Source organism: Phacochoerus africanus, chromosome 2 (genome assembly GCF_016906955.1).
Source record: "Phacochoerus africanus isolate WHEZ1 chromosome 2, ROS_Pafr_v1, whole genome shotgun sequence".
Taxonomy (NCBI): Eukaryota; Metazoa; Chordata; class Mammalia; order Artiodactyla; family Suidae; genus Phacochoerus; species Phacochoerus africanus.
Window position 1 is genome coordinate 148,578,240 of NC_062545.1, and position 16,758 is coordinate 148,594,997.

Consider the following 16,758-nt stretch of genomic DNA (forward strand, 5'->3'; position numbering starts at 1 on the left):
GGCAAAACAGACAATTGTTGGGTTATATTAGCAAAGTTTCTTAATAAATACTACAATTAAACAAATTCAATGCAGTTCAGATTTGTTTGGGGCAAATGATTTGGAATCACCACCTCTAATCTCTAATTTTTCTTATTGGGGTTTGTATAAAATATGAGAACATAATCACTTCAATTGTTATTTCCACTTGTTTCACTATCCAAATCTACGTGGGATTAGCATTCCATACAAGTTTACAGAGAAACCCGAATTTCATAAGGTAGTCTTGGATACAATGGATACAAATTAAAAGACTGTAATTAATATTTCACATACAGAATTGAAATTGGGGTGCACATATTAAGAGTTGTTTTTAAACAACCACAAGCACTTGAACTGAACTGGTGGGTCAGAAAGGACCCAATCGAGCCTGTTTCACCCGGACAGAGCTCAGGCTGCACTTGAGTCCAGAGTGAAAACAGTGACTTCGGGCTCATTCAGAGGAGAGAGACACAGCATAAGTGGTTATACTTGCTTTGATGGCATGGATCGTGTTACAGTGTAGATGTGCTAATCTGGAAGTATTTATCTCAAAAAAAAAAAAAAAAAAAAGCCTATAATGAGAAACCCACATAGGAAAGATCTGAGAGCCGCTCACAATGTTACCTTATAACTTCCAAAGCCCTTCAATTTTGCCATTGTATTATGTTGGATTCAAATGTATTCAACTACCCCATAACTAAATTTACCTTTTAAACTGGTTTTTGCATTCTAAAACTAGAAGTTACATATCCATTAGTTAATATAGCTTTACATTTTTTGTTTCAAGGTAAAACCCTGGCAATGAGCCATTAGAAGGACATTACAAGGGCTGAGAAATTTATTTCCAATGCAATTGGAAATTCTTTCTTCCTTAAAGGGGAAAGTGGAAACCAAGCAATGTTAACATTTTCATTAGTGTCTAAGTAATTTATTTTTTTACATACGGGCGGGTCAACGACTAAGAGATTTCAAACTATAAATATGCATATACCAGAACTGGTGAAGAAAAACACCAACCCCGAGCGTCCAGGAACAGAACTTAACCACGAGTCTTCTCTTCTTGATTAAAACGACTACTGGTCAAGGGCTACTTTCTGGAAATTGTCTCCCTCCCCCCCCAATTCGCTGTGCTCGCTGGGTATCTATCCCCGTGAGGAAGAAGCTGTTGTGCCAATAACTCAACGTTGCTGATGTCAGATATGCACCAGCCATGGCTGCAAGCCGGGCATCTGAACTTAACGCCGCGTCTGTTTTCTGAACACAGGCAGGAGGGAGAGGCACACAGGCAGAAAGCTAAAGCTCTTTCAGTTTGAGAGGAAATGTGCAATTAGTTTACAGCTATCCCCACACTTACTATTTATACTTGAGATTTCCAGGGTTTCTAACTCTCACCGTCCAAACATTACTGAGCAAGTGCTGCTGTTTCTGGTGCTGCAGGAGAGGGGAAAGGGGCTCCCCGCCCTTAGAGGGGCCTCTAACTGAAGGAGAGCCTCAGTCTTAAAAATACAGGCTTTTTTTCCCCCCTTCTTCTCACTAATAAAAAACACGGAGAACGTTTAACAGGAATGTTCCTGTTCTCAGGCTGACTCTCAGGGTGTGAAAGGCCGCCGTTCTGCATTTCACTTCTCTCAGCTCCGAATCCTGGTCTCTTACACGACATACATGTATCATGTCTTCACTGCCTGCAAAAGCATGTGTGGTCTTCTAAATAAAGGTGACAGGCAGAATGTTTACACTCTTGATGATCTAAGCCACGAGCGAAAAGGATCGCTGTAATACAGGATAAGAATACGTGAGCCATGATGCTGTCTTTAAAAAATTTCAACTGCAGTTCTCAGCAAGGGTTTCTTATTTTCTCCTTCCAGGAGGCAGTACCTTGTAAATAAGCAGCCAATTACAAAGAATAGTAAACAGATGTTTGATAATTTTGTTTCTCAACCTCAAAAGCTCACCTTTATTCTGCCACACTAAAATGGCTACGCATTTTTAGTTCCTTACAATTAACAAAAGGAGAAGCAAAACTTAGTCCTTGAGGGAGAAGGGATGTTAACTTTTCCACTTTAACTAGTAACTTTAAAATGCCATGCGGGTCTTGAGTAAAGGAAAACCTGCTTTCTCCTTTGCCTTTTCCATCCCTTAAAAACCTAGGAAGCATTTTTCAAGTTTTCCCAAATTGTTAGGAGACACTATTTTCTTGCAAATTAATTCTTCTTAACTCCTTATGATAGCTCTGAATCCCATAAAGAAAGATGAATTATCACATACTGAGCCCAAGCTGTGAAACAGGAGGAGACAAATAGAGACCCCTACTGTGTTTAACAATGTAGAAGAAATTCCAGACGCAATAGAAAAATTTTGTCCTTTTCCTAGACCTCCACGCCTGTGAGCTGGGAGCCGAACAGCGGAGGGCGCTCTTGCCTCGCTCAACGCCACCCTGACCCGCAGGCTGCCTTCTGCCGACTCAGTGGCCCACATCTCAAATTTGTTAAGTGACGACCACCTGTGGCACAGTCACCAAATGTCTTGTTTGAAACATTTGCGGTTTCTCATCTGTGTGGTGAAGCACCAGGGAGGTAAAACACTGTTTCCTTTATGGACACACGCAGATGGAAAGCAGCCTGAACATTCGCTTGTGTTAACTATCTGCCCCGATGCCATGTCAAATAATAAGATGTTTGTTACACTTCAAGGTTGTACAATGGTTCTTTCATTTAGATGTTGGGCTGTAATCACGCCTATCATGAATACACATACATCACTATGAACACGCAAACCTGAAACATGCCGGCCACGCAAACAATGTGGATCAGACCTCGGGCGCGGGGAGAAAGCAAGGTTTGTGCAGGGCGCATGTAGTTAAGACGCGGAGGTTCGACTCAGATTTGATACAGGAGATGAAACGTGCTCCTTCAAGACACGCCTGTGCGGAAGTGCTCCGGTCCAACCCCAACACGTCACTTTTCAAGCCCACAGTGCATAAAAATAAATAAGCAAAGCCACTTAGACGTGTAAACACCTGGCTCTACACAGCCCCAGAACAACACGAACTACATGGTGTCCAGGAACAAGGCCCGGATCAACTGTAACCATCCGAGACTGCCTGCACACTGGGTTAGGTGCTTAAATCATTGCCATTATTTGTCAGCACTTCACCGCACTGTTCCATTTCTGCGGGTGAAGTTTACACATATGCAAAAAATCATCCAGGAAAAGCCCTGCCCCGGGTGGTTGAAGTCAGTGGCTCTGCATGTGAACCAGTCCTGCGATCGAATTATCCAACAGTGCTGTGAAGAGGTCACTCTCGAAAAGAGGGCCAGGAATGCGGAGGAATTAAGACCAAGTGCCGCGGCACCTGCAGGGTTAATTAAACAGTTCAAGATGTAATAGCCGCACAAAGGAAAACGGTTCTCTCTCCCTCTCTGAGACCTATAAACACTCGTGCTTCACTAGATGGGCATTTGATAAGCCCAGCGGCACGGAGCAAACTCGTGGGTCCCTGGTCCACACTCAGAGTCAGTGTTAACACTTAAGAGAACACTGTTGAGTCCTGTTACCAAGGTCAACGGCACAGATGCACTAATTGTATTATGAGCTTGACATCTAGTGGCCACCCCTGGCAGGGCAAAGCAGGCAAAGGTTAAGTCAGCAAGGCTGTCGCACACTTCTAACCACCCACCTTCAGGGACAGCGGTCCAGACTCACCAGCACCCTGCAACCCCACTTCTCAGACCTGGGCCTTGCGGCAGGAGCTGTGCTGGCCCCAGGCTCCCCCAGAAGCCAAGGGAGAGGGGTTCTGGATGGTTAGCATAACCATAATCTGGGCTGATGGCAAAAGACAGGCCCACAGAGGGCACAAGCTAGCTGCCACACTGGCATCCTTGGGTCTCTCTGGTGGACAATGGCTCAGCCCCGAGAACTCTTCCCTCTAATTAACAAACAAGTCAATCCTAATTGTGAACACAAATAGAGCCATTACATCATTTTACTATTTCAATTAATATTTTACACTTTCTGCAATATGACTTCCCTGGCTTGTTTGCCTGGAGATCACAGACACAGACTTTTAGATCATAAAGTGTTCAAATTACAAGAGAAACACCTAAGGACAGGGATCTTTTTTTTTTTTTTTTAATATAAACGTTTATTTAAATAGTAAAACATTTGATTTTTACAAAGATTTTATTTACATCTGGTTTTATATGAAGTGTGTAGCACTCCACACATGCTGTAATGACAAACCTGTCCCACCAGTGGGAGAATTAGCTCTTATCTGCACGAGACTAAGATATGCTGGTCTTATCCTGGCAACTGGTCAAGAAACCATGAAAATGAAAACTAACAACAACAACAACAAAACCCAACAAAACCTCTTCCTGTTGTAAGTTTTATTTAAAAATTATCCTTCTGGGAAGGACTTCCAGCATAAAAGATGGCCCACAACCTCATTAGCAGTTAAGAAGGTTTTTATTTTACTTAAATAAAGCACTTAACATCTAAGAATGCTGAATTCTAACTGGTGTTCAGTACACAGAACTGAAACTGGTTGTACCTTTGCTGAATCCCCCCCCCCCAAAGAAAACGTTCTCAGAGCTACCTTGGGGTGAATGGCAAAGCCTCTTAGAGATTGTAGTTGACAATGAAATCTGACCCACTTTTGCCTGCTTTTGCCATCATCTGTATACAAAAAATAATCAGCTTGCTAAGTAATTCCTGCTGTTGGTCTACACCGTCTTCTTTTTCTGGCTCTGAACAGATCTAAAAATATTGAATTATGCCTATATTGTAGAAGTTTAAGATGTGCCTTAAAAAAAAAAAAAAATCCCTGAGCTGTTACATAATCAGCTCTTTCTGTAAGGTGAGAATTAATTGGCCAGCTTTTTGCTGGTCACCAAACTGTGCATTTTTAAATAGGTTAGGTTTTTACATGTTATTTTTCAAATAAATGTTTGCAAATTCTTCTTTTCCTTTTTCCCCTGCTTCACTTACTCCTTACCTTTCATGTTTCAGAGAAAACAGTCTGCCTACGGATGTTAGAAAGTGGCTTTTGTATTGTTTCCTTTTGGAATGCTGAATTGTAAGTGTGTGCGTGAGTGCCCAGAGCACTGGAGGCAAACCGTGCACATACAGATAAAAGAAAAGAGATCTCTTCACCCAGGGCTGGGGCCTTCTCCCCCTTAATTTAAACACAGTCTATGAATACCACGGGGAAAGTCTTAAATCACTGGATCACCACATTTAAAAGGATTTTTAAGATAGCCATATGATGAATTGGCAGAAAATAAAAACAAACAAAATACAGGATAGCAAAGAGCTTTAAGTTAGAATACCCTTTTGTTCTTCCTTAAATACCTATGTTCTTTCTAAAGACAATAAAATACATCTTTCTTAAGTCGTATTTCATCTGATAAAGGATAGCAATAATACACCTTTTACAGCTCTAAGTAGGAGCGGAAGGGCTGGTCTGTCATTCGAAGTTTTAATTAATTTTTCTTCGAACAAAAATATTCAGCTGGCTCAAAGGATTTCATGATTGGTGGCCTACATTTAATTAACTGAATCCTAAGGCTGCATCCCATTTACTTCTAACTTTTCAGAAACAGGAATGAAATCCTTTGCAATTTTAAAAGATAGTACCTATTGGGAATGTGAGCACAGTTTCAGTCATCCTTAAAAGAAATGTTTACAACAAGATAACTTTAGAACTTAACATAAATCACTATTACTTTTTCTCATTCTACATACACCATCATATTTCATTCCTGCAATAAGGTCTTCAGAGCACTGAAGCTTTTTTGGATAGCTATCTTTTCACTGCTTGCCTAAAAACTCAACACTAGAAATTAATAGTTGTATTTCTTTTTTAAGAAATTAAGTTCTTTCTACTGTAAGTTAATGTGACTGCGCATCTCTGTCCCCCCATTATACTAAAAATTTTGCATAGAAAATTTCTTTTTAGTAGCATTACCAAGAGCTTTCCATTTTATTGCATCTATTCCTTTAATTAATGTGTAACACCCAAAGTGATACAAAGGAATTATTTACTCCATTTGTAAAATACTGCAAATGAACTTAGCTCACTTATAACTTCCCTGTGCTCTGTTTATCTCCATTGCATTTAATCAAATATAATTTTGAGAGTATCTGATTCATGCTGGAGTTAGTTTAGTTTTCACAACCATTTTTCTTTAATAAAAAAACATTTTATTTAGTTATCCTTCTAATGATGATCAGGAGGACAGAGTAATATATACATGAGCATTCCTTAAGTGAAGAGAGAACAGAGTATCTTTTATGCTCCATGAACAATCAGCTTCAGAATAATTAAATCAGAAGTATTTTTTAAATAGTTTGCCAGAACTATCCTTAAAACAATCGCGGGAACACACTACTGGACTAAGGCTCAGCCCCAGACAGGCTATTTTTGGCCTGTTGCAAAATATGATCAGGAACTGTAGCAATGTCTTGATTACAACTCTGGATGGTTGTGAAAAACAGCCTGGACAAAAACTTTAATCCCAAGGTGGGTTAAAAAAAAAAAAAACCAACAAAACAAAACACACACACACAAACCTGAATATGTTTCACCTCCAAATAAATTCAGTAACAGGGGAATTCAAAAGAGAACTTGTGAATAATTTACTCCATCTTAGGTTTTCAAATATGAGCTCTATATCCCCCCCATGCTTACACTACGAGGCTTCACCGAGCTCACATTTCTGAAGTGAAATTAAAAATGAATAGCAGTGCCTCAGCTTGTTAATTGTTAAATACAAGGGGGTTTACTCTATTAATTAAAATATGCTTTAATAAAAGGAGACATTGCACATTTTGATAACGACCCTACAAAGCTGAGAAGTATTTACATTGTTGCATTTTGGGGCGGCTGTGAAAGCCGATTTTAAGCTATTCAGGAGCCACAATAATAAAGCTTTAAAATTCCTCACTGGGATGCAATGTAGTTCTTTTGAAGGAAAGACTGTCTTTCTCATTCGGCAGAAATAAATCCATTCATTTGATCATGTAGTCATTGAGGGCAATACAAAACAAACCAAGTGTGAGAAATTCTATGTGATGAAGTAAACAAAACAAAAAAAAATCCATTTCCATGACAAAAAGATTCTTTGTCCTTAATCTACCCACCATATGCAAGCGTTTCTTTTTAGCATATCTCCCGTTCTAATCTTGGGTGACCAGGCTACCCAGATAAGGCTGCCTTACCTCCGCCGCGACAAAAAGACCGAGTTCACTAATTTTATTTAATTCATTAATTCCCAACCGCGTAAGAAGGATTTCCACCCTTTCTCCACTCCGACGTGGACCTAGACCTGCTTTTTCAAACTTTACAAGTCTCAGGAAAACTCTTCAACTCCTTTTATTTTTTTGGCAGTGTAATTCTCAAAGCAAAAAGATGCGTTTTTGCTCTAAGCCACTTACAATAGGTCAATCAAAAAAGTTGGGTGGCCTATTTTTAAAGGACCAAACTACTTGATGCCCAGGCTCCGGTGCAGCCGAGGGTCGCCAGCGGAAGCCCCTCCCGCACCCCGTGGACTCGCGGGGGCGCGGGGGGCCGGGGCCCTAAACTTTGCAGGGATGGGGCGCAGCCGCGGCCGCCGGCTCCTCACCAGGCTCTAACTTCTGCAGCGCCTACCTTCCTTTCTGGATGGGGAGGAAGTTCCTACCAGCCGACCGGAGGCAAGGGTGTCTGCGGCGCATCCAAAAGAACAGGAAAGGCCCCGGAAAAGCAAGAGGCATCAGAAACGTGCTGGGGTCCTGCCGCGTGCGAGGACATCCCCCCCCCCCCCCGCAACGCCGCAGCGCAGCTTACCCCAGGGTTAATTCCCAAGGCGGCCATTAGGAAAGGCCAGGCGACAGCGACTTCCTACTCGCTTCGGAATGGGATCATTGGTTTGTCAGCGCGCCCGGACCTCCCCAGCTTTGCGGCCCTCGGGACACACGAGGCGCCGCTGGCCGGCCGGGGTGGGGGTGGGGGGCAGTTGGGGTCAGGGCGGCGGGCTCGTTCCTAGCGCTCAGCGCCCGGGGCGCCGAACAAAGCTGCCCGGGCAGCGGCCTCCCCGGCCCGCGTCCAGCGGTAGGTGAGCCCCGTACGCATCTCCAACGCCGCGCCTGCCTGGGGGGCGCCGCAGTAGCCGAGACCGACCCCAGAGACCGGGCGCTGGAAGCCTAGGGGTCAGCGCGGAGGCGGCGGAGCGGACCCCTCCCGCCCCCCGCCCAGCTCCGCGCGCCGGCCTCCACCGGTCAGCGCGGGCTCCGAGCGGTCCCCGAGCCGTGGCGCCTTGGCGCGCAGCTCAACTCCAGGCAGCGGAGTCAAGTTTACTTCGCCCGCAACTCCCGCGCCGCGCGCTCCAGCGGAGGACCGGGTGCCCGGGCTGAGCGCCTCCCGGCAGACACTGGCTCGCGGGAGCCGGGAACTTTCTCCGTCCGCGGCGCCCGCCCCGCGCGCACTTCCCCCAGATCCCCGGCCACCCCGCGGTCCGCGGCCCCTCACCGTGCTCGGGAGCCCCGTCCGGCGGCGGCAGCTCCTCGTCCGACTTGAGGTGCTGGGGCTTGGCCTGCTTGCGCCGAGACATGCTGCTAGCGGCGCGCCGGCCCCGCGCGGGGCAGCGGCATCAGCGGGGCGGCCGGCGGGGACCGTGCGGGGCGGCCGGGCGGGCGCGGGGCGCGGGGCGCGGGCGGCGGCGGCGGCGGCTGCGCGGGCCGCGCATGGGGCTGAGCAATTAGGCTGGTGAATAATGCATGGCCATTAGCCGAGGGCCGCGCCGATTGGCCGGCCTCCAGCGGACTCGGGCGGCCTATGCAAATGAGGCCGCGCTCGCAATTAGCGGCCGCGCGGCGAGGAGGGGCCGGCGCCTGCGGGACCGGGGCGCGCGGCCGGCGCCGCTTCACATCGCGGGCTCCGCGCTCTCCCGCCCCCGGTGCGGCCCGGCGGGCCGGGAGCGGCGCGGGCCGCGGTGGCCACCCAGCCCCGGGCACAGGCAGCAAACTTTGGAGGCGTCCGTGCGGCGCCTCTCCGCCGGCGCGCCGGGCTCGCGCCTTTATAAGTGTCTGCGCCGCCGCCCGCGCCCCGCGCCGCTCCCCCCCCGCCGCCGCTCGGCGCCCCTCCCGGAGCGGGCGGCCGCGGGCAGGGCTCAGGCCGGCGCCTTTGTCTCGCCGGGCCGCTCAGGCGCCGAGCCGCCTGTGCTCCGGGTGCGGAGGGCCGGCCGGCCGCCCTCGCCCCTCTGCAGCGGTTCTCGGCGCGCCGGCCCCGCTCAGGCTCAGGTGTCCCCTCTCGCCGGACCTTCTCTCCCGGCTCGTGTCCCCTCCGCGGGCTCCCCCGGCGGCCGGCCCAGCCCGGAGGCTCGAGGCCGGAGCGGAGAGGAGTGCGCACGCCGGGGTGGCGGGACTTCGGCAAGACCAACTTTCCGGTTCGGAAGCGGCGCGGGCCGCGCGGCTCCTCCCCTCCCCTCCCCTGTTCCCCCTCCCCTCCGCTCACCCCCCTGTCTCCCCGCCCCCCCGGGCCCCTCCGACGCCGGAGCGCCCGCCCCTCCCGCCGCTGCCGCCACCGGGGCCGCCTAGGCCCTTCGCGCGCCCGTCGTGCCTCCCCCCTACCAGCGGCTTCTTAAATCCAGGGGAAGGGAGGGGACGACGGGGCCCCAGTGTCCCCCCCCCCAATTCCCTTCCCCGTTGGGTGCAGGTCCGCGTCGCTCGTGGAGTGGGCAGGCGCAGAGGGGGGCCCGAGGCCTCGAGACTGAAAGTTCCAAGTCCATAAAAGTCCTGCGTGCGGCCCGCTGCCTTCTAGGACTTTTCGGGGGTGATGTGAGGGGGGGGCAGGTGAGGGGTCGAGCATGTTTGGACCGGCCCCGCATCCCCAGGCGCCTGGCGCTGCGCGCTCCCGGCAATGCACCCAACCCTCGCGGGTTGTCAGGCACGCGCCCTCGCCCCCGCGCGCGCACCCCCAGCAGCAGCTGTGCACACGCGACCTCGCCCACGCCCGCGCGCTCACTCCCGCGCGTGTCTTCCTTCGCGAGCCGTTGCCGGGATGTGCTGCAGGCCCCGTCGCCGCCGAGCCTTCGCCTGTTACCCCCCGCCCCAGTATGGGTTTTTTTTTTTTCATTTTCTAAATTTATTATTTTTGTTCTCACAAGTGGCCCTGTCTGGTACGAAGCTTTGGCACAGATGGCCTGCCGGCACGCTTCCCTCAGGGTCGTGCGCCGGCGGGGAACGGGAGGCGACCAGACAGCCCCGGGCACTTGAAGGGCTGCGATCTCCTTGCGTGGCTGGGACCAGGGCTCTGACTAGTGGGGACCCCCGACCCGGATGGACCTGGCCCTGCTCCGTTGGCCCGGCTATCCGCCGGCTGCTTTTCCGTTCTAGAATCTTCCTGCTTCCCAGCCCAGGTTCTCCCGAGCGCCTTTAATTGTGTAAGTTTCACGGAGCAACAGCTTTGGGCTCCAGGAAAAGCGCAGGACAATCAAGACAGAGGAAGGAAGCGCACAGGTTAGGGTGATCTCCAAAAAGACCCCGCAGCCACCTTTGCCACCTCCCTCCCACCCCACATCCCTTAGGGCTGGTTTTGTTTTGCTCTTTGGTGGCAGGCATATTCATTTAGGTAATTTTGTTTCTGAAAAGGAAAAATAACAAATGAAAGATGTTCGAAATCTAGAGTTATCCCCGCCAGCCCCCCCCCCCCCCGTAGCACTTTTTATGGTGAAGCTTGGGGGAGATGTCTGTATCGCCATTACGCTGTCAACTTTGCCAAATGCTGTAAGCATTTTGGGGACGCTCTTGCATCCCGCGCAGAGGCACTCGGCAGTGGAAAGTTTGTAGCCAGGGCTTTGAGCAAGCGGGGCCACGAATTTTCCTGGGAAAAGGGGAAAAGAGAAGAGGAGGGGAGAGGAAAGGAGCGTGTGTTGGCAGGGGAGGGCGGTTGTAGGGAGTGGAAGTTTCTTGCAGAATTTACGGGACCTACAAGAGTTTGGGTAAGTTGCAGAGCCGCAGCGGAGAGGTAGGTGTCGGTGACGTGACTGCTTTCCAGAAAAGAAAGAACACGAAACGATCGTCGCTGGTTGGACCTCTGATAAAAGGTGCACTGGCTTTTGTGACCTGGTTAATTCTCTTTTTTCCTTCTTAAAAAAAAAAAAAATCGACACTTTGGGGGAAAGAAGCAAATGTAGGTTCCAGCGGTGTCTGAAGCCTCTCTGAGGAAGCTCGAGCCCGGCTCCCCCGCAGCCTCCTGGCCCCGTGGCACGGACTCCTCCTCTTTGGGCCACTTTGCTCGCGCCGGCCCCCACCGTTTTTGTTCCTAAAGCCATTAGTCCGCCCTTCCCAGCCCCCCACTCTCTCTCCAGCACACTGGCACGATTTCCTTAGGTCTTTCTGGGACTTCTAAAGGACACTGTTCAATTTCGTCGACTTGCTTTGCATTTTCTACTATGTGTGGTCATGGGGAGGATCTTAAGTCCCTCCAAGGAAGGCGAATCTGAGACTCTGGCCCTGTCTTTAAGAAGGGAGACTTCAGACTGCAGGAGGTGTCGCGCCAGCCGTGATGCGCTTTGTAAGTGGGAAGATGCAGCAGCCTGAGCTCGGCGCTGTGGTGGACACTGGCTTCCACAATGTGAGCGGCCGCCAAGCGGGACGCAGAGCCGGCGGATTCGACCTGCTCAGCGCAGGGTGCCATCCCCGCCCAGGGCTCGCGGGGTGGAGCCGGCCCGGGGAAGGTGCCAGGCTCCACCTCGACCTCCGAGCTCACAGCGCTGGGATTTCGTTGAGAAGATCGAGCAAAAGACTTGGAGGAAAGAGCCAGGGAGGCTGTGAAACGGGAACCTACTCAAATTCCCCGCCACTGTTAGAATGGCGCAGATCAGTAAATTGCGCACCTTTGAAAATATTGACTTGGATATTCAAGATCAATGAAATTAAAAAAAAAAAAAGAGGTCGAAAACAAAAGGGGAGTTACCTCTGCCTTAACGTGTTCTCCCTTCCTTGCCAACCTCACTGAGATCTGAAACTTTTCTTAATTGCTTTTATTCAGCGCAGCAAGTTTTAATGAAAGTATATGCGTCTTAAGTTGGTTGCAACAGTAGATTTATTTCGAGGCGACAACGTGTCAACAAGAATATTTTCACGAATGAGGGAAAGGATGTGTCCTCTGGTCGTGCCCAGGTTAAAGGACACCGGAACTGCACCAGAGGTGCAGACACCAGCTTGCACACACCACACATCCTAACCATCACATGACCACTGTCTATTAAAATATGTAATACCTAAACACTATTGCAAAAACAAAAGTTGCTTTTCTTCCCTATAATTAAATCTAATTTGTTAATTGTCTTTCCTCTTGCGATGTTGTTTTCATCTTAGGAGGCGACACGTTATTATTTTGTCTGCTTAATAATATTATTTACAAATTAATACTGTATATTTTACATTAGTGGAACATATAATTAGGTATTTGATTAATTTGTATCATTTATTCAGATAAAACAGAAAGCCTATCTGCAAGATTGATTTGAGGAGGGAAGGTTGAAGAGTTGGTTCTATTTTCAGGTCCCAGTTTATTGATCCTACCTGGCTCTCCCTCTGCTAAAGACACTTTTGCATAAGATGCATTTGACACCTTATTTACAACATGCTTATTTCCCCAGCTACTTTATACAAAATAAGTATTAAAATATTAAAGCTTTATTTTCTATCTCCTTTCTTTTTCCCTCCCAAAGCGAAGTTCCTTTCTTCTCACTGGCCTTCTCTCCCCTCTCTCTGGTTCCTCCCCCACCTCAACTTTTGTTTTAGGTTCTTACCATTAAATCCAGCATGATTTTGTGTCTTTAATGCTGTGACAAGTGGCCGCTAATTGGTTCTCACTTGAGCAAAGATATTACCATATTAATATTATTATTGGTAAGAAGAGGTAATTGATAACACCACCTGCCACTCCGGGGCAATCACGATGATAAATGTTTCCATCAACAGGAAATCTGTGCTTGGTGTACCACAGCCCAACGCAAACAGCATGTCAAGTGCCAATTATAAAGATGTTGCTTTTCTATTACATGGGGGGGGGGGCCTAGAAAACACGTAGCCAAAAATTATATTTGTGGTTTTTTTGAAAATGCTTTTGCTGAGCTTCTTGCTCACTCACTTGAAAATCACTTTCCCCATAAAAATAAAATGCTCTCCTTAAATAAACCAACATGGAGCTAACTGCCCTGTCCATTGCAGACAACTCCTGTTGTCACCCGCTTTGCTTTCAAAGCTATTGAGATAAATACGTCTAAATATTTTTATTGATAGGAGCCACGTATGTCGTGTATAAATCCATCTAGGTCTATGTGCACTGAAGCCACCTTGTATGTTCATTACAGGTCAGCTTATGACTTAACATGTAGGCATCGCAGGCAAACATTCCATGGCACTTTATGCCACACGAAGAGAAAGCTCAGCACAGAGCCATTCGTCTTTACACTTAGGGAGGCAAGCCCTGTGAAAGTACTTCTCTTGTGACCATTGAACTGCGTCTCTAGCTGTACCTGGATCCTGGAGGGGCACTTGAGCATGTATGGTTGCATAAATAATGGCCAGCTAAAACTTGGGCTCCTTTGCCTGTCGCCAGGCTCAAACGATTATTATTAGCTTGCATTATTAGATGCAGGCCTCAAAAGGCGAAATCAGCTATTGATAATTGCAAGAAGTATACAGCAGCCACTGTATCGATCGGCTTGTCCCTATTCCCCTGGTATGGGAGAGATAAGAAGACTCACTCTTTAGTGCAATATAATTTCTTTTGACCTATCTGCTTGCTACAGACTTATGATGAATAGCCGGACTGGTTAAAGTCCTTTATCACGAAAGTTACCCCTTGATATAATATTGATTCTTTATAACTAGCTCCAAACACAAAAATCAAACTGTCCACTTGACCATCATCATCATCAATATCATCACAAAGCCTCTGGAATAAAGATCAGCTCTGGCCTGAAAATGCTTTCTATAATCTTCCCAGCTAATCTTTATTTGCTGATGATGAAAAGAAGAAGGGGGGCGGGGTGGGCAAGAGGGACAGTGAGCGGAATGTCATTTGGACGAACTCTGTATTTATGTGTATGGACATACATTAGGCCCAGACCAAGGGGCCTCTCCTCGTAGGAACACGCGGGCAGCGTGACCACCTTCTGCAGTGCTCGGCCTGGCCTGCCCACTGGCCCCGGGGGGAATCGGGGAGGCGGGAGGCCCAGGGGATTGGTGGGGGGAGACAAAAAGAGCTCCACGTAAGCTGTCTAACATGAGACACAGAGACTCTCTCTGGCCTCCTGCTCTTTGGAAATCAATGTCACGCGTCCTTGCCACTCGGCGACTGCGTTCCCGGGAGCTCGGGCGGAGAGGGGCACACCGGGTGGGCTAGCCTGCGGCTAGTAGGGGCCGCGCCGCCCCGAGGCGCACATCAAAGGCCGCCCGGGCAATTCGTGTGCATTTCCCCAATTACCGGCATTTCCTGCCTGCCCCCCCCCGCCCCGCCCCCGCGCCAGCTCGGCTGCCGGGACCGGGACCCGGGACCAGCGACCGGCCAGCATGCCAGGCGGTATGCGAGTGCGCGTGCATCCGCGCGTGGGCGCCCGCGGGGGTCTCGGGGCCAGCGGGTGCCTCTGCACGCCTAGGCCTTGTCCAGGCAGAGTTTCGGGCGCGTGTGGGGAGGAGAGGGGCTTAGGATTCGGCGGGGACTCGAAGGTGGGAGGGAAGGGGAGGGGACGCGGGCTGCAGTCTTTTGGAACCTTCTCAGCCCCGCTGTCCTCACCTACAGACACCCAGTCTCCAGGGCTGCGGTTTTCAGGGCCTCCCAGTAGTGGCCTCCGAGGGGCCCTTCTCTTGACCTCTCCCGCAATCCCTTCGCACCCGCATTTCTCAGGCGAAGCTGACCAAATGGGGGCGGGGGTGTAGAAAGAGAGGCCTTAGCGCGAGGACCACCCACCGCACCCTCCGAGTTTCATTATCCGCTGGCCCGGGGGCACCGAGGGACCCCTATCCGGATGCCTCTCTGTTTGGAGGACGCGGCCCATCGTCCCCTTCCCTCATCGATCCCACTCTGAAGGGCGTCCGAAGCTCGGGGTGGGGTCACTGCAGCACCCTCCCCTTCCCGGGCATTCCCCCCCCAGCGCTTAGGCCTCAGGCGAGGGGCGGTCCAGGCCCCACCCCACCCCGCCCTTACCCTGGACCCCTTCTTACTGAGCCCTTTGGAGAGGACATCGTGGGGTGAGACCCCCGCTAGTTTGGCGTGGGCCGGTGGGGGAGGGGCGAAGTTCTCCCCTGCCCCACCCCCACTCTTTTCCGCACGCGCGAACACGCGTGGGGCGCGCGGGTTGCCCTAGCTGGAGAGTACACCCGCTCTTCATAACATGTTCAAAGAAGTTTTAGAAAGGCGGGCACAACTTTGATGTGACCATTCCCATCGGTCTTGGCTTTCTCATTATCACAAATGTCATTTGCTTTGGCTCCAAGCTCTGCAAAAGCACAGAGCTGAAATTCTGCAGAAGCCAGCCTGGGGGAGGGTTCCCCTAGGTCCCCGAAGGACTGCGATGGGGACAAAGACCATACAGTGCTCGGCCTGCTCTCTTCCAGAGTAGAAATCTGCACTGTGACCCAAGGCACCAGGTCATTCACAGAACAGACCCTTGCAGTCTGTCCTAGAAAATGTCCTGTCAGGCATGGGACAGCAGGAACAAAAATCATACAAATTCAAGTCAGTTGACAGTCCCCTGAAAAACCAACAAAAAAAGAAAACCAGCTTGATAGCAGAAGGAACAGTCTTTGTCTCAAACGGGGAGGTAGGATTTGATCAGGTAAATGAGTGAGCAGGTGTGTCCGGACATGTGGGCCAGCCACCTCCTTGCTGATGGTTACACTTGGGCTATGTGAAGAGAACCGGGAAACAGGGGGGTTTCTTTCTGCTTCTGTGAACCCCTGTTGGGAAAAGGAGGATGTTTTGCACTTGCATGTGCCCCAGAAGCCCTCAAACCTACACGGGCACATTTCCCCTTCTTCCTTCCCCACTGCTAGCCTGGCTGCTGAGAAGTGTGCTTGAGAATGTGTTCCGGGTCTTGAGCTATGTCTGATTCATCCAGACTTCTCACTGAAATCGGACAAGGGGGGGTGTGATGCAAAGGCTCCTCCAAAAAGGATGTGCTCCCTGCCCTTCAGTGGAGGGTGAGACACAGTCCCCCAAAGGCACTGATTTTCTTGTCATCAGGAAGTTAAGAAAAAAGAAGTCTATTATAAAAATTTTAATCAGTGAGCGGAAAGTGGATTTTCCTAAAGCCTGGAGATGTTTGCATGCTGTGCATGTGTGCTCTGCTTTCAGAAGACCTAGTGGATTAGAATCCATAAAAGAGAAAGTTGAAGGGGCCATTACTCACTTGACAAAGGAGTCTTCACTGTTCTGGAGTGGAGCTGCAGGTTCTCTGCAGTAGCCAGGGCTGCCGTATATGGTAAAGTAGCCAGCATGTACAGTGACACACTAGTTTCTCCAAACCATGCTCCCCTATGTCCCTGAAAGAAAGAAGAGAGTGGTTCTTCAGGAATGCAGAGGTTTTTCTTGGAGCCTCTGGGCCGGGGAAACGCCGCACCCTGCAGTCCGTTCATGGAGGGTCATCTGCCCAGGAAGGGGCATCCCTGCTCCCCACACCCTGAGCCTGAGGGCAGGTGGCCTTGAGCCTGGTCAGAGCTGTTGCAGTGAAGGCATCCTCAGAGGCT

At 49.9% G+C, this 16,758-nt stretch overlaps 1 protein-coding gene across 1 annotated transcript in view; it reads right to left on the reverse strand.

The window, feature by feature from the left end:
• The window catches only part of SALL3 (spalt like transcription factor 3), a 17,278-nt gene extending 8,669 nt beyond the window's left edge, over nt 1-8,609 (reverse strand). The window contains exon 1 of the mRNA XM_047769471.1: nt 8,528-8,609. Coding sequence (XP_047625427.1) covers nt 8,528-8,609 — 82 coding nt within the window. The remainder of the gene's footprint in view (nt 1-8,527) is intronic.
• Nucleotides 8,610-16,758: the final 8,149 nt, after the last annotated feature.